Raw genomic sequence first — 23,420 nt, 5'->3', positions numbered from 1 at the left:
TTTTGATCATCAGGAAGATCGGCAAAAGTAGTTGTCGAAGAAGCAGCAACCTCGATAGTTTGATCGAATTCCGTAGTGAACCGCAACCACAACTCTGTATTTTGACCAAGAATGTATGTATGGAAACGATCAACCCATCCCGGATATTCATTAAGATGCATCAACTTTGGAGGCCTGTTCAAACTTCCGGTTTCACTTTCGCTTAGTAGAAGACTTTGAATACTCGGAGTTTGATTTGAAACAAACGCCCATTGACCAGCTGGAGTGGCATTTGTTTGTGAGGATGTAGATACTGGAGATTCGGCCCATGATGGAGATTGACTGGTATTCATGTATTTTCCACTGTCTGGAGCCGGATTTCCCCACCAACTCGGATTCATCTTTGACAAGAAAAATAAAATCTATGTCCAAGTCACGAAAGATGATGAGCACCCGAAAGATCACTCCCAGTCGAAGGATCCTGGTCGAAGGATCTGAAATCACAGAAACTTGTTAACAACAAACTGACCACAATCGAAAGATCAACTATTGTTCGAAGGATCAACAGTACTCGAAAGATTACTGTTGAGTCTCGAACAATGATTTCGAAAGATTCAAGAGCTCGAAGGATTCTCCTTTGAAAGATCCTTATCTTTCGAGCTAAATCCCTATCTTTCGGACACTTGTCTTTCGATTAGATTCCTTTCTCGAAGGATATGATTCAGACTTCGAAGGATGGGTCGAAGGATAACAATCTTTCGAGTCTTCCTTGATCGACAGATGTCGAAGGATAGTCTTTCGATGTCGAAAGATATCTTTCGAGAGGTTCTGACACAAACTGATCTGATGTGAAAGGTTGGTGAAAAGGTGATTGGTTGGTAAGTCAACTTTCGGCAAAAGGGTATGGCAGGCTGACAACAATCTTACCAACCAAGATTTGAAATAAACTATGCCAAAAATGGATAACCTTATCTTCAAACCAGTCACCGGAAGTTTAACCGGAGCTTTCGCCGGAAAACACAAAGTTACTCAAAAACAAGTTTTCAAGTTACCCAACCCCACTTTAAACACTCCCGGTTAGTTTAGACACGTTTTTACTCAAAGAAAATGCAAGAAACCAAGTAAAAACAGGTGCAAAACCAAGTGTTTCAACACACCAAAACTTGTAAAAACCCGGTTTTAAACAAGGTAAAGAGCCAAGCTCTGATACCACTTGTAGGTCCCTTTTCGCGGAGGATTACGAACCTAAACCTTGTTATACAAACCTACTAGCGAGTGCGGAATCCAAGCTAGCAAGCAAACCGAGTTAGTAGCAAGTAGAGAAACAAACACACAAGTTCACCGATTAACACAACTTGTATTAATGCAATGAGGGTTCGGTTACAAGTTCAATGTTTACAGAAATGTTCTATAAACTCTCTAAGTGTGTGAGTGTTTTTGGACAGGATGCTCTCAACTCTCTATCTCTCGGTGTGACTATCTGTGTGCATCTGTCTTCTGTCCTCAACACTGCATGGGTATATATACCCATATACAGCAGGTCTTCTCGAAGGATTCGATAGATGGTCCGAAGGATCATCTTTCGGATACAATGCTTTCGAAGGATAAGCAGGGACCTCGAAAGATCATCTTTCGAGGTCTAATCATTCGAAGCATATCTTTCGAGCACCTCGAAGGATCAACATTATCCTTCGAGGTTATCCTTCGATACAGACTAACATCTTTCAACTAATTGGCCAAGTCAAACTAGGAGGATAGTTGACTTGGTCAACTTACAGACTATCAAGGACATCGTTTACATACAGACCGAATACAGACAAAGTACAGACACAAGTGCACCAACAAAAAGCCAACTTCTCCCCTTATATGTCTTTACAAATTCGAAGTGATGCGTTACCAAGTTTTTTTATTCCTATTTTTTTTAATGTAGAACAATGCACTTTTATATTTACGAACTCAAGTTTCCGACTGTTGTAGCCTCCTAATTTTAAAATAGAGTAAACATATACCAAGTATGTAAATAACATTTCAGATCGAGTAGAAAGGTAAATAGCACATCTTTAATTAAAATGTTTTATTAAACAGGGCACGAATAAAGTGTAAGCCGATATATACCTTATGATCGCTTCAACGCGCTTAACTGGTGTCGGTATGGGTAGCACCCCCTTATCTTTAGCGGGGATCAATGGAGGTGTGGAAGAACCAAAGGGCTTACAACCATCCCCATCTAGCAGGACATTCTTGCAGTTGAAGGATTCAAAATGGCCATGATCATAATACGTACACGAATCAAGCTGGAGGGTCTGAGTGCTGCCCATAAGAGAGTGCAAACAATTCGGCAGTGTTGAAATGCTTCCATCAGCGTTCCTTACCATCATCGGAGTGAACTTATCCTGTATGTCAGTGGAATAAAGACTGTAGACGCGTGACAGGCCAGACTCTGCTGTGAGTATACTATGAGCAGTAGTCTTTGTCAAGCGTTGGGCGGTGTCTTCAAAGCAGACAATGACAGCTTCGGCTGTTGAGTCAAACACCTCGAGTTCTAGCCTGAAACTGTGCAAGGTTTGTAATTTATTTTCAGTTATAAGCCTGCATGAGAATGACTACAAATTAATACAACTAAACATTTTTAGAAACAAACCTTGCTCTCGGGAAGACAACGGGGTTTTCGCACCCATCACACCACATATCGTTGTCTTCACGCCCCACACCTTTCATGCAATTCCCACCGCCACATGTCAGCCTGAACCACTCTTGGCTATTGCGTATGCGTTTGACTTCAACATGACAGGTGAATTCAACACTCTGCATATATTACCAGCATAACTATAAACTTTAACCATTTGATTCAAAAATGATAACCAATATTGTGCTTATCCAAAATGACATATCCTAAGTGTATATTACGTTCTAATGCAAACCTGATTTGACCTTAACCAAAATGACCAACGTTTACATATGCTTGGTTCGCCACGAACTACGTACACTCTTTATCCACCCAATATTTAAAACATTTTATGTTTTTAATAAATATTTATAAACGTGAATTGGGTATTAAAAAAAACATTACCTTTTTTTCGGTATTAAAAATGTGAATTCGGTATTAAAAAATATTTATAAATATTTATAACTGTTAAAAATATTTATAAACATCTATAAATGTGAATCCCGTATTAAAAAATAGATTTCGGTATTAAAAAAAACTTTAATTTTTTTTCAACCGCTTTAATATAGTCCTCCTATGCCATGGCCACACGTGTAGACAGAGCGGTTATAGGTTGTTGGAGAGAAGGCGGGTATGGACTGCAATATGGGCAAAGATTTATAAAGCCATTTAGATGGTCTTTTGGAATGTACAACATTAATTAACACAAAATTAAATGATGATTGTTATGGGAAAATGATAAGTCACTTACTTTTATTAGAGTGAAACCGAGAAGTTAGGGGTTTGCATACAAAGGGACATAACGATTATAGCCACATTAATATAATAAAGTATAATTAAAAACATTATTAAAGTTGTATTTATGAAGGTAAATATGTAGTTAGGGTCTAGAATCAATGTTCTTTAGTTGATGTATGGTTAGAATATAATTTAATGTCATGTTATATTAGAAACCATACATACTGTAAGGAACATGTATAACAATATATCACTAAGTAACATCAACTATTGAGTATTTTTAAAATATGGTTAAGAACACATAGTAAATTAGGTGACATATACAGATTGTCTCTTATGTTATAATTATTAACAGTATTATTATTGTTATTATTGTTATTAGATGATATGGATAAGTCAAAAGGCATAATGTAAACCTATGTGCTATTTGAGTAAATGTGTATCAATGATTCATATGATAGTAAGATGGTGTAACCTAAGCGAAGCCCCTCTATCATGATACTTAAGATGCTTAGATGGTTATGAATAATTCACAAGACGATATATATGATAATATAACCTTTATGTAGACGCATTCTCTCATGTTATTCCTTTTTACTTAAAAATTTTGCAATTATTAAACATTATGGTGCATTTTTTAAATAAAAAATATTAGAGTATTATAAAGGTTATGTTCGTACAAAAATCAGGGGGGTTGCTTCTTGTCATACAATATCAAAAAAATGATTTTGACCATTTTGCCCTTACTACTTTCTCATGTTGTAAGACCCAAACGTGCAAAAAAACTAATAGAACTGGGACACAAAGCAACTCCATTTTTGGTAAACTCCAACTTGGCCCATTTGTAAGTTATTTATTTGGATATACTCAATTTGAGATAAAATATAAATTAAAATCAACCTATGACACAAAATTGAAAAATGCAAGTTCAATAGTACACCTAGTGTTATATTTCGAGAAAAAGCACTGTGGAGTAAAAATTGAGCTGCTCGTGATACTTTATTGGTGATTGCTTTTATTTAGATAAAGAAGATGTATGCATTATGTTTATAACACCTATCAAACATTACCACTGAGTTATTTATACCCATTTTTATATAATTTATAATTTAAAGATGCTATTGGTATCACACTATCAGTAAACACATAATCTTATATAAGCAATGGTTTTTATTTTGTGGGTTCGGTAAGTTCGGGTCAAACCCAGTAACATATTTAGCTAAACATAATGTGTTCGTGTGACCCGTTTGTCCTATTTATTTTATTTGTTTTTTTATAATTGGCGACCTCGATCACGCCCTTTGTGGCAGACACTAATAACTTTCAAGTAAAGCCAAAACTAAATGTTCATATTGAATGTGATGTCATAGAATTTGAATACGAAGCATTGACAAATGATAGTACATGTCCAAATGAATCCTTTACAAATGCTAATATTGGGATATTACATATTTTTGTAAATGAACTACAAAATGTAAATATAAACCATAATTTGGTTTTACATAGTTGGTGCTTGTACTAACCACTACTTCAAATAAAATATTCTAGTGGGGTACGCGTGTGTTGCGGTGGAGACCACAACACTTAGATTAGTAATCAAGTTTTGGGTTTGCTAATATAACCCGTTAAAAGTATAAAAAATGTGAAAGCACCGGATCGATGACGAACATCAAACATTGCACTTGATTCAAGACATGAAGAACAAAATATGAAGAACAAGATAGAAATATGTAGAAGATGAATCTCTTTATTGATGAATCAGTCATCACAGATTACACAAACCAAAGGAGTATACATCATCTACAAGCTGGTTTAGATCACAAAGATCTAAACCCTAGCTTTCTCTCACTAACACATAGTCTCTCTCTCTCTAGAATTCACACCAGGAGGATGAACGAGTGGGAGAGGTGCACCAAGCTACAAGAGTTTTCCTAATCTACACAATACACACATATATATAGGCTAGGGACTAAACCTCGGACAAACCAATTCTACACCAAAAACTCTGACTTTTTCCCTAAACATAAAACTCAGACAAAAGTTCTCCTAAAACTTGGACAAGTTGTACAAGGATAAACCTTGAACTAACTTTCAAGACATGTATAATAAAGACCCTAACAATTGAAAGGCATGCACTTTTCACCCAAAGTGCATTAACAACTCCCCCTTGATCAATGCATGGTCTTCATGTGGTCTTGAATTCTTCATTATGGTTGACTTTAACTTGGACTTCTGCTTTGGTTGACCAGAACTGATAAGCGACAGTTACCCGGCAGGAACTGCACTTACAGTCTCCCCCTTAACTGTTGCATCAGTTCTGTGTCGCATCGATAATCTTCAATCACCGGATACTGCACTTACAGACTCCCCCTTGACTGATGATATCATGCATGCTTTCAACTTAAGCTGAGACTTGATCTTTTAGGTAGAGCACAGCGATCTTCAACCCTTCTAATTAAAGACTTGCTGACGATCACTTAAGGCCGCTTTGAGAAACCCGAAGAATCCAACATCAATCACTGTAGATCCTCCCCCTCAAACTACTCCCGAATCAAGTTAACGCGAACCGACTTACAACCACATGTAGGAATATCGCTCGATACATTAATCTTCAAACCTAACCGGTAGAAGAAAGAAACATTGGATTTCCAATGCCAACCTTGAACACTTCAAACTTCACAAAGACATGAAGCTCAGTTCGATAAGTTAATAACAAACTGAACTTTGTAAAAGTACATCCACCATCTTGATCAGAGTCTTCAACCGAGTGTCTGAAATCATTTCATCTCGAATCTTCAAGATCCAATCCCGTATCTTCACAAATCCACCAATTACTCGATGACTTTCGTCTCTGATCTCCCCCTCAATGTAAGAACCCCTATTTCGAGAATCCGATCAGTCACCAACTTGGAAGAGGTACCAAGAAGACTAATCTTCTCTACTCTAACCGGCATACGATAAAGGCATGACCTTCAACTACTTTCCAAACGAACAATTTGCTTCATCACGTCAACACTTGATTAAACCTCGAACAAACTTGACAAAACTCAATCATACACTAGCTCTAACTTGCTTCATGTTATAAACACTTCGCCACCGGTAAGATTAACACTAAGTTAATCTCAAAGATAGTAAACATGAACTTGTTTCGATGTAGCACCACGAGCTTATGGTTTACAAAGAAAACAGGAATTTCAAAATTTTTACTCCCCATTTTTCTTTGTAAACAATACAAAAATCCAAGCAAGTCGTATTCTCTTCACCTCCTCACTTGATCCGGACAACATAAGTACCATAAAACTTTCCGATAATCCGAAACCGACTTCAAGTTTCCAAACTACACATAATTCTGACTCTTAGTTAGTTATCCGGTACCCCAGGTAACCCGGAATAACTAGAAAAACTCGGAACATGCACAACTCGAAACTTCCGAACAACACAAACTTCTAAATTTAGCTATAAATCCGGTACCCCAGGTAACCCGGAATTCTAGAAAATTCGGAACTCGTAAAACCCGAAAGCTCTTGAAACCTCGAATCAGATCATCGGAATAGTACTTAGAGTACAAAGAAATTCAGAATAAGCAAAGAAATCCGAAAAACCCATAAATTCAACCTTTTTTTTTTTGCACAAAAATAATCCAATCCTTCAACGTTCATTTCAGAGGACATTACTTGAACCTCTTGTAACTTTCCATCCTCTTTGAGACCAGTAAGAAGCTCACGAGCAACGTTTACACTCGGAAAAAAAAAACCTGTTCGCCACCATTTCCCGGTACCAGATATACCCTTCACTACACATCTTAATATCACATAGACCCTTAATCATCGTGTCATAAGTATCAGCTTTCGGAACTAATCCAGACGCCTTCATTTGATCAACGATATCCTTCGATTCATGAATCTTTCGCTCCTTCAAATACGCTCTGATCAAACTATTGTACGCCATCCTATCGGGAAGAACTCCGTTATCAATCATCTCATGGTATAACGAACACGTTTTCTCAACAAAACCAAGATCTGTGTAAAATTGAATCAGTTCGTTATATAGCAGCCGGTCGAGATTTAAGTTCATCTGCGACATTTCACCGACGAGTTTCTCTACGAGCGTTAAACCCCTTTTTGCAGAGACCGTTTATCAATGTATTGTACGTATACAATGTCGGAACTACATTATCGCTCGACATTTTATCAACCATCTTGTAAGCATCTTGTATATTCCCCTCGTTACAGTACCCATTAATCAGCATATTATATATTCTGGTATTCGGTAAAACGCCTCTACTTGTCATATCGGTGAAAACCACTTGCGCTTCGAGAAGCCTTCCGTCTTTGCCTAAATGGTTCACGAGAGAACCGTAACTTATGGCATTCGGGATTAACCCGTTAGTTTCCATTTCTTCGAGGAGTTGAAAACACTTGTCGAATTGTAAATTCCTCCCGAAGCCATCAAGCAGTATGTTGTATGTCGTCACATCGGGAGAAACGCCCATTTCCGGCATCATTTTTATCCATTTTTCAGCCTCAACAAGATTACTAGATTGACAATACTGTTTGATCACTGGATTGACGGTGACACAGCTTGGCTTTAACCCGTACGACTTCATTCTTTCGACCGTGAGTGAAGAAAATAACTCGGAACAACATTTTTGAAGTTAAACTTCGGAACTCTGTTCATAAAACTCGGACCAGTTATGACTGTTTAAACTCGGATCATCAATACGTCATTGTAAAACTCGGAACATTGATAACTTGAACTTATCAAAACTCGGAGCCTTTCAAAACTTGGACCCCTTTCTGTCTTCGGACCCACATACAAAACTCGGAGACACTAAGTCTTTTATAAACAATACGAAAACTCGGAACTTTGCAAGTCTTTTAAAGACAAAGGTCAAACGAGTTAAACTCTGTACAGTCGAAACCTCGGACGAAGATCGTTACCTTTGCACTTAAAACTCAAAACTCGGAAATAAATAAATAATAAAAATAAACTCAGATAGAGGTTTCACAGCCTAAAACCTCGGACAGAACAGTGTTAAACATGGAAACACAGAACAACCAAGGTATGCACAGTTACAAGTTAAAACTCGGAAACACAGAACAAGCAAAACATCGGACATTGTTAAAACTCGGAACCCCATTTTAACACAAAATTCGGACCAAAACTGTTTCACTACCGGTTCGGTGTTGACTGGTTTTTAAAAAAAAAAAAACTCGGACCAAAGCTGTTAACTTTAAACTTAGAATAATGTAAAGAAACTCGGAACCTTTGAACTGATCCAAAACTCGGAAATAACAAACTTCAGACTGTTGAACCTCAGACAGACGGTTTACTGTCAAAGTCGGATTGAGCTGTGAAAACTCGGAGACTTTTGATACTCAAAAGAAACTGTTACACAGTTTAAAAAAAAAACGCAGACAAACAGATTTGCATAACTCGGAACAAGGAGATTTTACAGAACCTCCAAAACTCGGAGACTGTTTTAAAACTCGGAGACTGTTTTTAGATCAAACGCGGAACAACCAAACTTCAAAACTCGGACCTTTTGACTGTTTAAACTAAAAACTCATACAATAGACATCAATACTCGCACCATTGTGAACTCGGAGAAGCATAGTGAACTTTCAAAAACTCGGACTTGTTTCAAAAGTCGGATATGGTGAAGCTCGGACTTAAAATGAATTTACACAAAACTCGGACTACAATAGAATGAAAATTCGGACAGAAATTGAAAGGAAACTCGAAGGTTAGCTAATTAAAAAATCGGACTGTTACAGCTCATTGTAAAACTCGGAAAAACAGATCCTTTACCTATTCAAAACTCAGCACAATATTCAAGCTTTAAAACTCGGACTTGGAGATGTTTTTCAAACATACTCGGATTTCGAGACGCTCTTGTTTCACATACTCGGTTATCAAAACTCGCTTGACCTGTTTAGTCCGAGTTTCAAAACTCTGGAAACATACACCCACAAAACTCGGACAAGAACGAGCAAGCGCTAAACTCAGACCTAAGTAACTGAAACTCGGACTAGAACAAGAAAAATTCGGACTGAGCTAAACTCGGACAAGAACAAGCAAGCGCTAAACTCAGACATTTAAATGAAAACTCAGACAAGCTGAAGCTCAGAAGAAACAAGTCTCCGGACTTTCTCCCTTGTGTGACTTCACACTAGTTCACCAAAACCCCGGAAACACAAACACAGAGTTTTAAACTCAGACGGGTTTAACACTAAGAAAAACTCGGACAGAGCAATTTTTTGGATCAAACCTCATATCTGCAACAACTTGGAGAACAAAACAACCACGAACAGCTTCATTTTCTTCAACTTTTCTGCAAAATCTTCAAGTCTTCAAGATGTTTGGCGGAAACAAACATCAAATCAAGAGCAATGGTGATTCAGAAGGCGGTTAGACCATTCTGAATCGGTAACCATGCTCTGATACCATTGTGAAAGCACCGGATCGATGACGAACATCAAACATTGCACTTGATTCAAGACATGAAGAACAAAATATGAAGAACAAGATAGAAATATGTATATGATGAATCTCTTTATTGATGAATCAGTCATCACAGATTACACAAACCAAAGGAGTATACATCATCTACAAGCTGGTTTAGATCACAAAGATCTAAACCCTAGCTTTCTCTCACTAACACATAGTCTCTCTCTCTCTCTAGAATTCACACCAGGAGGATGAACAAGTGGGAGAGGTGCACCAAGCTACAAGAGTTTTCCTAATCTACACAATACACACATATATATAGGCCAGGGACTAAACCTCGGACAAACCAATTCTACACCAAAAACTCTGACTTTTGCCCTAAACATAAAACTCAGACAAAAGTTCTCCTAAAACTTGGACAAGTTGTCCAAGGATAAACCTTGGACTAACTTTCAAGACATGTACAATAAGGACCCTAACAATTGAAAGGCATGCACTTTTCACCTAAAGTGCATTAACAACTCCCCCTTGATCAATGCATGGTCTTCATGTGGCCTTGAATTCTTCATTATGGTTGACTTTAACTTGGACTTCTGCTTTGGTTGACCAGAACTGATAAGTGACAGTTACCCGGCAGGAACTGTTCTTACAAAAAAAAACCTTTAAACCACCAACCAGACAAAATTGGCACCAAAAATTATAAAAAACCTAAAAGTCCCAACTTAAATTGTTTAAACCACAAGTATTAAAAATGATTATGTTCTGATGGTTTTTAAGAAACCAATTCAGTAACAAAAAATGACAGTCCATTGATTTTTGAATCTTAATCACCCCTTCAATTCCTAACTCTAGTTTCGATTTAAAAATGTAAGAAGTGATTTAATAATAATAGGATGTGCCATACATTGTTCAATTTGGGATCTTCGGTTATCTTGCTTGACCTTTTAATAATAATAACAATTCTCTAAAAAATTGATTTAGGAGTTCTTATGCATCAACTGCACTTTAGGAGATCTTCGACAACATTTGACTTGTTTTTTAAGCCAACTTTTGACATGTTTGACACGATCCCTTCGTAAGTAAGTGGTTAAAATCTGCAAGGAAAATAGATTCTACTTCTTGAGTGTGTTTTCTATTGATATTAATCTATTAAATTTGACCAAATTACATAGAAAAGAACACCATTTGGACTACAATATCAGAAAGTGAAGTTGATGCTTCAAACATTAAACCACCTTTATGGTCGTTTCTTTGGTGAAGATGACAAAATAGGGGGTTGAGGTGGGTTGGGTCAAGTACAGGCATGTTCGAGTTTGAAAGGATAATATGCAATATGGGTCACAATGGCTCGGGTTGACCCGGATTCATATAAGATATAACTACATAAGCAATACCTCAAGTTGACCCACATTTATATCTAGTGTAAATATATCATGTCACTGATTTCTGCCTGAATATTGCTCCCGAAATTTAATCTTTTAAGAGCAATAGGAGCCTGCTTTGTAAGAGCATTCACTGTGATCAGTGTCTGAAATCTTGAAATTCGTAGCATTTTTCTTGCCTGTCAATTATTCATGTACAAACAACACTATCTTTAAGAATTGTTATTTTAAATGGTACCTAAATTTGGTGGGTCACATCTTCATTTCAAGTTAAGAGAGACTCGAAAAATAAACACATACCTTATATGCTTGAAACGCAGTTTGGATTCGAGTGGCGGAATAATACTGATTATTAGAAGTAAGAAACTTTGATTTATTCAGAGTTGGATATGTTTACCTTAGCATCTTTTAAATCAATGGAATCCTGCAATAAGGATCATTAGCCTTTAAATTTCCTAAAAAAGAAGCTATGCTTTGACTTTTGAGGTGAATACGACCATTTTCAAGCATTAGCATCCAATTTTGTAACCTAAAACTTAAGGTAACAAACGAACATTAACACACAAGTTCAAATAAAATTACTCTTGAAATTCGTTAAACTACATGCCATAACAAAGTAAAGAAAATAAACAATAATAAATGAAATGAATCTTAGCTCTATCGAAAAGTGCAAATCCTTTGCGTAAAGTTCTGCAGGCAGAGTCTTCTGTTCACAACCGGATGAAGATCTTCCGTCAACGGGTTCGGTTCTCCCCCGATTGAAAACTTATCTCTTCCACATGCTCCTTGGCCGAAGCCATTGCAGACCAACAGGCACACAATGCACAATATAATTTGAATGTTAATCACTCCACAATGATGCAACAATAAGCTAATGGATCAATGACATTATATATAACAATGGTAAGAGAGCAGAAGAGTAAAAAATTTACGTTGATGGACTCCTTGTCTTCGTTAATTATGAGTCTTCATAACAATGCATAAATTTATTTAGAATAACAATTAACTTAGACTCTTCACATGGTAGAGTATTATATTTGTTATTTACTATACATGTATTTGTACAAATGTTTTCAAACTTTCGGTGACTTTTTGATTGCTATATAATTGTTAATTTAAGATGAGTCATAACATTCATTTAATTATAGTCGCTAGAGATCCATTTCAATTAATTATAATCGGTTAGGATTAAGATATTAATTTAATATTCATGTTGGAAGACAAATGTACCCCTAAAACATAATTAATAAACGCATCGTTTGTTGTATACTAAGTCTTTCTAGCTGTACCTCTTAATTTTTAAGAAGTCCTTGTAGAAAAATGACAAATTTAACCCTCATAATGAAGGTTGTAAAAAAGTTGATATAACTAAATTTTTAAGTATATATAGATTACCTTTTTATATTTAACATCAACTTTTTTTATATTGCTAATTTTGATATCGGGTCTTATAAAACATTTTAGATAGATACCAGGGGATGTTTTACTCAACATGATTGTTTTGATATTGCAAATTTTGATATCGGGTCTTATAAAACATTTTAGATAGATACCAGGGGATGTTTTACTCAACATGATTGTTTTTTTTTTAATGTGCGGATATCTCTTAATTTTGACTGTAAAAAGTTAATACATAGTTAAGTAATCATCCATAAAGATAACTGAAGTACTTAATCAAATTTAATGCTCACTTCTTTTTTTCAACTGTAACACATAGATCGATCTAAATATTTCAGGTAAGTTCAAAAATCCCAGAAATCGGCATTTAAAAATCTCGATGATGGGTAATATATGTTACATATAAAGAAAAAGACTACGGAGTCGGTCCACATCGTATATCATATGCTATACGAATTGATCATATGTTACTATGTTAGTGGTATTTCAAGAAAATCCTTTAAAAGATCTACCCACTTCAATAGTTTTATTGAAACAAAGTTTAGTAAAAAAAATAAGAGAAAAATGCAATTTGCGTCCCTGTGGTATGTCCCATACATCAACTTGAGCCCCTAAATTAAATTTTTGGTTTTTTGAGCCCCTGACTTTATAAATTCATAACACTTTGAGTCCTTCTGTCAAGATTCCGTCCGTTTGACCGTTTGACTATTGTTAAATGTCCAATATACCCTTAATGACCTTATTTAAATAATCCCTTATCCCCTAAATTTGTCAAACTGATTCATAAGAACCCTAACCCCCAATTCCCCTAACCCCCAATTCCCTAATCGATTAATCCAGTGTGAAGATGTCTCAACAATCAGCTTCAAGCTCCAACAAAAAATCAGCTGGTGGGGAAGCTTCTCAATTCCTTTGTTCTTGTGGTGCAGCTACGTGGTACAAGGTATCAAAGACGGAAGCTAACCCAAATCGACGATTCTTATGCTGTGTAAGTTAAAATTATAGAAGAAAGATTGAAGTTATATGGCAAATTCCTGATTGATTTGTTTTTACAGAAGAAAGATTGTGGATTTATAAGGTGGGCTGATACACCTTCATCTCCACCTTCAAATTCATGCTCTGCTTGTGAGAAGGTAATACCCGCATTGTTAAGGAGCATGGAAAAGAAAGATGATTTTGCAATGAAGAAAGCTAACGAAGTGATGTTTTTTAAGATGTGTTTATTGTTTAGTTGGTTAATGATTGTGGTTGTCTATGTGTACTTTTAGTTTAATGTAACAGCTCTTAATGTAATGAATGTTGGTTATGTGTCTTGTTTTGCTTAATGTATGAAGGAGCATTCAACATGTTTTGTTTAGTATCACTTTAATGCTATCAATGTTGCTGTTGATGTGTAGAATAACGAATTGGTTGAGGAAGTGGCGGACAATGAGTTTGACATAGTGCCCCATGTGTTGAATGAGGAGTGGTTTGATGACTATGATGCTGTGATAGAAGTGTTGAAAGCAGAGTATGAAGCATCTCTTCCAGATCCAGCAGCGGACTACGACTCAGAAGAGTTGGAAAGGGATAGGTGGGAATGTGCAGTTCAACCACCGGAGGATGATTGGTACCATGATCCGTACCCGGGAGAGCATTCTTCTGACTCTGAATGGTCAAATGATGATGCTCATTGGAAGTAGATTGTTAGGGTTTTCCATGTTTGTATTGTAACATTAACTGCATGTCTTTGTATTGATACGTTTAATGAAATTTAGTTGGTTGAAATTTAGTTGGTTGAAATTTAGTGTTTGTATTAACAGAATTGCAAACAGAATTGCAAACACAAACTGCATACACAAACTGCATACACAAACTGCATACACAAACAGAACTGCATACACAAACTGCATAAACTACACAAACTGCAGTTGAACATCAACTGCATACATAAATTGCATAATCTGCATTACAAGTCTTAAACCAGTCTTAAACAACATTCTTAAACCATACTTAAACCATACATAAACAAGTTGTCAAACAAGTCTTAAACAAGTCTTAAACCATTGAAATCAACCTAACTAAGCTTCAGTCTCACTTGGTGCACCTTGTGATACAGATTGAGATTCTTGAACATTCTCCCCTCCCAGGCCCTTGCAAGTCCTACTGTTGTGACCCAGGCTTCCACACTTGCCACACTTCTTCCTGGTTTTGTTTTCTCCACCTGCAACTTGATTCTCACTTGGTGCTTGTACAACATTCTCCACATTCTCACTTGGTGCATGTACAACATTCTCCACATTCTCCCCACCCTGGCCCTTGCCCTAAACACTTTCTGGATTGAAACATTCAACTGATGGTTCTTCACAAGCATATCCTGTATGGCTGGCAAAGGCATGTCAGGGTTTGACTCGATCATGGGTTGGATCTCCTTAGCTATCTGAGACATGGTGTACAGGCCCACTTCTCTTGTTTGGAGGCAATGATGTTGTGAGGTAATGGTTTTCACACACCAAGATTCCTTTTCAGTTCTCCTGGAGATCTGAACCGCCCAAGGACAAGTGGGCTTCAAGTGCCTTTTATCTTGTTTTAACCCTACCCCTCTAAATTTACTATTCTGCCCCTCAGTAGAACCCAAAGTAGGATTAGTCCCAAGACAAATAACTCTGAACCTCAACTTATCATTTTTTAATATGTAAATCTGCCTTCTACTCTTAACAGCATATGTCTTAACCATGTCATTCAATTGTTTTTTATCTGGTATTAATTGACCAATTGAAAATGGGAGGTATGAGTCACTAACATTACCTGTAATTTTTCTTTTCTTCCTTACCTTCTTGGCAACCTTCTCCAGCAGTGTACAGTTATCATCTTTATCACTAAAATCCTCATGATCACAAGTTATATCTTCCTGCCTAAGTTCTTCTTCAGTATTCTCATTTCTAGCATCCCTAATTGTCTCATTGACTTCATCAGGATCAAAGTCAACACATGCCTTGAACTGACTCATATCTACTTCATAATCAAACACTGGATTATCTGGTTCCTGACCAAATGTGTAATCTGGATCTTCTTCATCACTGTTCTCTTTATCACTACTTTCTGACTCACCCTCAGAAACTGCCTCGCTACTTTCTGACTCATCCTCAACCACATTATCTTCACCCACATTATCTAGTAAAGCCAAGCTCATTACAGTTGAATCCTTGATTCTAGATTCTCCTATTTCAACATACAAATCTACTAACTTGCATCCTTTTCTAAGTTGGTCATACACATAATCTAACTCATCATCATCAGTAAAGTGTCTAAGACCAAAATCCAAACAGACATTAGGATCCTTAACAAAAAAATTGAACACATCATCTACAGAGTAACCTATATCTTTCAGCATTTCACGAAGAACATCAACACTAAACTTATCAAACTCAACCCAGTCAATGTAACTAACCTTACCGTTGACATACTCCCTTCCTGGATAATCAGTAAACTCACCTCCATGGTTAATCTTTACAGAAAATACTCTAGGTTCATCCCCTGTTAACACAAATGATCAAACCATCAGATGATATTTAACTTACCGAAAACAAACTATACCCTGAGAAGAAGACACAATCAACTTACCATATATATCTTCAGGATCGTAGTATTCACCTTGAGGACGAAGACGCCATGTGAAGTCCATCGCTTTTGGTTTCTCTGTCGCACACTCAACTGTCTTCTTGTTTTGGCGGGAGTGAATTAGGGCTTTAATAGTTAATTTGGGGTTTTTAGAAGGGAAATAGAGCAAAAGGACGGTCTTACCCCTAGCCCAAACGGTCAAACAGACGGAATCTTGACAGAAGGACTCAAAGTGTTATGAATTTATAAAGTCAGGGGCTCAAAAAACCAAAAATTTAATTTAGGGGCTCAAGTTGATTTATGGGACATACCACAGGGACGCAAATTGCATTTTTCTCAAAAAATAATAAGAAAAGACATCAGAAAGTTATAATTATAAACAACGACTGGATTGTGCTCGTGTGGTGCGGCACTTTAGTTTTAAATAAAGTTTATAATGAATAGAAAAGCGTCTCGCAACAATATTTTCGTAATTTTATAAAACCATATATAACAAAATACACAAAAAATGTTACATAGATTGAAGCTATAATAACGAATGGTGGTATCGATATTGTTCGTTCGGTATTGATTCATTTTGTTTTATTATATGTATGGTACCGACAATAGGTATAATTTACAAAAAAAAAAAAAATTACATTATTCTGAACACAACTTGATTTGTTACAGTAGCGGTACTCGATATAGGTACGGTACTAAAAAAGTGCATATAAAATGGTTAAATTACACAAAAGGTATATGATGTAACCCAAAAAAATTGTGTTTTACATAGATCTAAACCATTAAAACGAATACCGGTACATTTCAATAATCTGGATGTCGATATGAATGTTGTTTGGTTGGTATCGGTTCCAATCATCACAATACCTATAGGAACCGACACTCGGTATGGCCTACAGTACCCAAGAAAAGCTTATTTGAAACACAACTACATTAGCTTGTCATTAGCTTAGGCATGTTATTACCACCTGGCGACTCCTCAGATCTCCTTTAATGCATTTGAGAGGGAAAACATCACGGTCTCTTTATTCCGTTTGCTTCTTTCGTAACCGTCAGTTCACAAACCCTAATACTCCTCTTTCATCTATGGCGATATTTATTCCTTTTTCTCATTCCCTTAACCCTCGTATGCTCCCTTTATCCTCTCCGGTTTTCCTTTTCACTTTCAAAAAGCCCTAGCTAGATCGTAGTTTCACCATAGTCGATGTCTTGATTTTTTCTACATCAAACATTGGAGACATTCAACAGGTTAGAGTTTCAAATCTCATACTTCTCCTTCCTTTTTCAATGTTTGTATTGTTTACTTTTCTTCTGGAAAACAAGTTTCAAACTGGTTTTTAATTGCACGAGTTCGTCTATGGAAGCCAATGGTGGAAGAAATATACCAAGAAGAATCTGCAGACATATCTTTGTCACGAGATGGCCCATCTTATGTCCATGTATTTATCAACATCTTGTGTGACATAAAGAGGACACTATCGAATCTGTGTTGGCTATAACTGATGGGATACTTACATGTAACACGACAAATTAATCACACTTACTCTTTGGTTTCATGTGGTAAATTATTTTGCAATTGGTTGACCTACTAAGTATCGATTTTTGCATCAAACCCCAAAAGAGCAAAGTTGTTTCATGACAAATCTCTTGAAGATGAATGACCACCAACGGATACGACTTATGGTGAAAGTTTCGTCAATGAAACTCATTTTTCTAGTATTGTAGTACTTTCACTTGTTTTTTTTTTCAACTTTAATATATTATAGCATTATTTAGTTCTTACCATTTGCTAATTTTACTATACAAGTGATAATGCTAAAAAAACAAACATAAAGTACATTTTTTTAAATGATCAACTTTTATAGAATGAATTATTGTTGTATTTAAAAGTGATGTGAATATGAGGTTTAAATGCAACACTTTAAACAATCGAATAGGAAACACTTTTGGTGATCCAATCTACTCCTCTAGTTGTGGCCAACAACCTTGTACCACTTTGACTTGTCCCTCATTCATTCGTATGAAGATATTATTTTTACAAATTGTGGTATCTATGTTTTTCCCTTTGTTATATACCGGATGAAACTTTTATAGTTGTTTAGCACTTTTAGATTAAAAAAATTGATTTATGCTAATCAACAAATATTATATATTTATTGGAATGGTGAGTGTTTGTTTTATAGGGTTTGTGGTTAATATACGATGATTCCTAATTTCCTATGTGTAGAGGTTGATCGTGATATAAGCCCACCATGTGTAGGCCATGTGAGTTGAGCCATGAAAATTAAACAACCTTATTAAGTTATATGGGAATGTTTCTTTTTATTTATTTGTGTAATACAATTGAGATCAAAGCTTGATATAAGTAAACTGGTCTAGTTTGATACTTTGTTTACAAATCAAAATATTCAGATCTAAGGTGGTGAAGAGGTATGGTCCCAGATCTCGCGTCAGCATCGACCGCGAGTGACCATTACCCTTATCAAAACCCTCACTAGCTAACAACCTACTTATGTCCGTGCGGGAACGCATCGACACAGTGGTTGAATCCAATATGTCCAGTGATGCAGGAGGACTTACCTGGAATATGAGAACGGTAGGGTGATGCGGCATAGCATCACATCTGGTGTATGAAAACGGAAGTATTCACAGCGATGCGGCCTGGCACCGCGTCCAGTGAACACTTCTATCAATACGAGGAAGCTGCGACAGTCACCACAGGCGACGATGCGGCTGGCACCGAGTCTCGCGTATTTCTTGATCACAAGCAAGGGACGCGGTAACATCAGATGTTACCGCAGGCAGCGATGCGGCTCGCACCGCATCCTATACGCCCAACAAGTGGGACTGACACCACAGTGCAAGTAGCACCGATGACAGTCATCTGTCAGGGCTACGTGAGTAACAGACTGACGTGGCGTAACCTCCACACCCGACAAGCCTGACACACCTGCAAAGGTGCAGCACGTCGTCAGTCTGTCCATCATCCTCATCCTTCACTCCTCGGCTATAAATACCAACCCCAAACCAGGTTTGAGGTATCTCTTCACAACTCTCTCACTACTACTACTATCATACTTTGCTTCCCAAGCAGATTACTGATTCTTACGCCGGAGAGTGGTAACAAGGAGCACCCCCCACCCCATCCTCCTTGTTACGAGTCACGGTTTGTTTCCTTGTGCAGGAGATCAACCCACCGTTGATCCAGTCAACGACCCACCGGTGATCCAGTCAACGATCCTCGGGAGGAAGGGGTTAACCCTTCTTGACGAGATCAGTGAGTTAACCTTGCCCGGTTAACCATTGTTTCATCATTGGCGCCCACCGCTACTCTTAGCACTTTTTAAACCATCCTTTTCCCTCACACAAGATCATGACTGATCACCAAAATAACACTGGGGATAACCAAAATCCCACAAACCTAGGTCCGGTAGGGGTCAATCCCTCAACCTCGCAACCCGAACACATCGGCACGTCGACGCAAAGGGGCCCATCCCTCACGTTCGGACATGACTTATCACAGTACGCATCTGTGATCCCACCAGGCATGGACCTTCATACCTGGTACGACCAGCAGGCAACCCTGCTGAATGCAACATACAACCGCGCTTGTGCGGAAGCGCAGATACAAGCTGGCCCACCCCAGCACCGCATACCCCTGTCGATCGTATTTTACAATACGAAGGCAGGGCACATTCACGTCCAGCTTCGAGAAGCAGACGTGAAGACCGCGGATCATCTTACTGTTCGGTCCACACAATCAACGAGGATGATTCCTCGTACGGGTTCCACACCAGAGGACCAGTGCATACCCGCCTAGGTCCTTACGGTGAGGACAGGCGACGGTCCGCATCCCGACATGGCTCTGGAATTCAGAGCCGGTTGGGCCCGCAACCATATACCGAAGGGTATGGTCGTACCGACCCGGACGACCATACATATATCGGGGATTCGCATGACACCAGCAGCAGACCGGGAGGACGCAACTATGTTCCTCCCACTCACCCCCGAAATACATACCTCAGGGCTGCAAAGCGCCCTGAGAATAAACCCTACAGGCCAAAGGCTGCGGCCGAAAACTCCAAATTCGCCCCGCGAATTGCACAAGCCCATGTCACCACAACAAAATTTCCATTCAGTGTGGGGAAATACAGTGGTTCGACCGACCCGGACGACCACATGAACATTTTCATGGGTGCGGGGTGCAACGGCCTGTGGGACGAACCTACCTGGTGCAATTTTTCCCCCAGACCCTCACGGGCCTGGCCAGGGCATGGTTCGATTCTTTGCCAGTGGGATCACTGGCCTCATTCGAGGACTTGCACGCAAAGTTCCTCGCTCATTTCAGCCAGCAACGACGTCACGTACGCGACTCGTTGGACGTCATGAATATCTGGCGCAGGGACGACGAATCTTTAGAAGCATTCGTCGTCCGGTATAATAAAGAGTACCTAGAGATAGGTGACGTGCAAGACCAAATGGCACGGAACCATTTCATCAAGGCCGTCAGGGACAGGCAGATGGTTATGACCATCTCCGGCAAGGAGGGCTTGCCTAAAAAATGGGAAGATGTCATGGCCACAGTCAAGACATACGCCCAGACACAGCGGTCTCTTGAACCGCACGTGGCAAAGGCACAACCCCAAGCCGAAACCTCCCACCAAGGGTCCAAGCATAACAATAAACGCAACCGGGACGTTGGAAATCGCGATATTTCCAAACCATACTTCCCGCGGACCAACCCGTTTGACCCAAAGAACTACAACCCCCAACGGGACAACCGGGCACCAAGGAAGGATTCTCGGGACCGCAACTGGACCGAGATCACTGTGTCGCCAAGCGAAGTCCTTCTTACGGACGCACAACTATTGCGACCGGCCCAACCAATGAAGTTCAAGAAAAATCAGGATCTCACACTCTATTGTGAGTATCACAAGGACTCGGGCCACACCACAAACAACTGCATCAGTCTCCGGCTGAAGATTGAGCGAGCCTTAAAAGAGGGGAAACTGCAACATCTTTTGCCAGGTGGACAAAAACCCACCAAGCGCATCACCCCTCATGGCGAAGGCACCTCCTTCGGGAAGAAAAGCATGTACGTGGCTTCCACGCACATGATCAACGGAGGTAAAGGTAGGCCGCACAAAGCGGCGAGAAGGCCGGACAATGACTGGAAAGACGAGCAAGTCGTCTTTCCAAAAGTCCGAGGCGGACCGCGCGATAGGCGCGCCGTCGTAATTACAGGCCAACTGGCACATTACTGCACCGAGCGTCTATTCATCGACCCGGGCAGTACTTCTGATATAATCTACGAACAATGCTTCAACCAGTTCGACCAGGAGGACAACGATCGGTTGCAAGCAGTAGATTACCCGTTGGCCGGGTTCCCTGGGGAAACTGTCTTTCCCCTGGGCCATATTACTTTTCCTGTGCGTCTTACCAGCAGAAGGCACACAAGAACAGAAGAGGTAAACTTTATGGTTTTACCTCTCACCTCCAGATATGACGTACTCCTTGGGAGGGAATCCCAAGGCGATTTCAATATGATTACGTCCGTCACCCATTCTGCTGTCGGTTTCCCAACCAAATCGGGGGTCGCGATAATCTACGCACGAAGAGACGTCATGATGTCGGACGAAATACGTCCGACCAAGGTCGCAAGGCCCACCCCCAACAACCAACCAGAAAAATGGGTTCTCAACGCGAGATACCCAGAACAAAAGGTTACATTGGGTCACGCCTTGCCCCCGACCACCAAAGCGCACCTGAAGCAACTTCTCTTCAGGAACCAAGACATTTTCGCGTGGACACCCGCAGACATGACAGGGGTCCCGCGTGATATTGCGCAACATCACTTGAATACCTTGCCAGGTATCAAGCCAGTGATCCAAGGGCAACGCCACCTTGGATCCGCTAAAAACCAGGCGATGCAAGAGCAGGTGGAAGAACTGCTCTCCGCAGGCATCCTGCGGGAAGTTAAATACCAGACTTGGTTATCCAACCCAGTCATGGTAGAAAAACCATCTGGGGGCTGGCGCATGTGCGTCGATTACAAGGACCTCAACAAAGCTTGCCCCAAGGATTGTTACGCACTCCCGGAAATCGATGAAAAAGTCGATAATCTGGCACCATTCAGATGGAAGTGCTTCCTTGATTGCTACAAAGGTTACCACCAGGTACAAATGGCAATCGAGGATGAAGACAAAACGGCATTCCGCACTCCTACCGGGAATTACAGTTATACAAAAATGTCGTTTGGGTTGCGCAACGCGGGCGCAACCTACCAAAAACTGATGAATGACACTTTCCGCGGGCAAATAAGCAAAAGTGTCGAAATCTACATGAACGACCTAGTCGTCATGAGCATGGAGGAAGATACCATGCTCACAGACATCGAAAGAACATTCCAGACTCTGTGAAGCGTTAACATAAAGCTCAATCCAGGTAAATGCTCGTTTGGAATGGAAGAAGGCAAATTCCTTGGGTTCATCGTGACTAAAGATGGATTTAAGGTAAATCCGGAGAAATTTCAGGCGATCGAGCGCATGCCATCGCCTTCAACGATGAAAGACATGCAACGGCTGGCCGGCAGGCTAGCCGCACTTAACAGATTCTTAGCCAACCATGCAGCTAAGTCTTACCCTTTTATCAAGACCCTGCGGAACTGTTTAAAGAAAGAACAATTCCAATGGACCGCAGCGGCCGAACATGCCTTCCGGGAAATGAAGGAGTGTTTGATACAACTCCCAACTTTGACCGCACCACGCAAGAATGAGCCACTCATATTCTTAGCCAATCTGCCGCGGACAACGCGGTAGGTGCGGTATTGATAGTGGAGCGGGAGGGGGTTCAAACACCCATCTATTACATCAGCAAGATGCTCAACGACCCAGAAACAAGGTACTCAATAATGGAAAAATTGGTATTAGCACTAGTGCACGCATCAAGTCGGCTGCGACGCTACTTCGCGAACCATGTCATCACGGTGCTAACCAATTACAGTATCGGCCTGATCCTATCCAAACCTGACATCTCTGGGAGATTAGCAAAATGGGCAATAGAGCTGGGCGCGCGCACGCTAAACTATAAACCACGCCCCGCGATTAAAGGCCAAATCTTAGCTGATTTCGCCGCCGAAGTACCGGTGAATCGCATCCAAGAATGCGAAGAAGCACAAAACCCTGCACCAACACCATCTTCCTCAGAAA

The 23,420-nt window shown here is 39.4% G+C and overlaps 1 protein-coding gene across 1 annotated transcript; it reads right to left on the bottom strand.

Annotated features, from left to right (window-relative positions):
- Positions 1-14,507: 14,507 nt before the first annotated feature.
- Positions 14,508-16,465, bottom strand: LOC118486594. The gene is made up of 3 exons (XM_035983142.1): positions 16,216-16,465; positions 14,699-16,128; positions 14,508-14,555 (listed from the first exon to the last, which is right to left on the bottom strand). Exons 1-3 carry the CDS (start codon positions 16,274-16,276, stop codon positions 14,508-14,510), a joined length of 1,539 nt encoding a protein of 512 aa, XP_035839035.1. The 5' UTR covers positions 16,277-16,465.
- Between the last annotated feature and the right edge of the window lie 6,955 nt (positions 16,466-23,420).

The sequence above is a fragment of the Helianthus annuus genome, chromosome 14, assembly GCF_002127325.2.
Source record: "Helianthus annuus cultivar XRQ/B chromosome 14, HanXRQr2.0-SUNRISE, whole genome shotgun sequence".
In the NCBI taxonomy this organism is placed as follows: Eukaryota; Viridiplantae; Streptophyta; class Magnoliopsida; order Asterales; family Asteraceae; genus Helianthus; species Helianthus annuus.
Note: the sequence above shows the minus strand (reverse complement) of the source record. Positions and strands in the feature narration are given on the sequence as shown.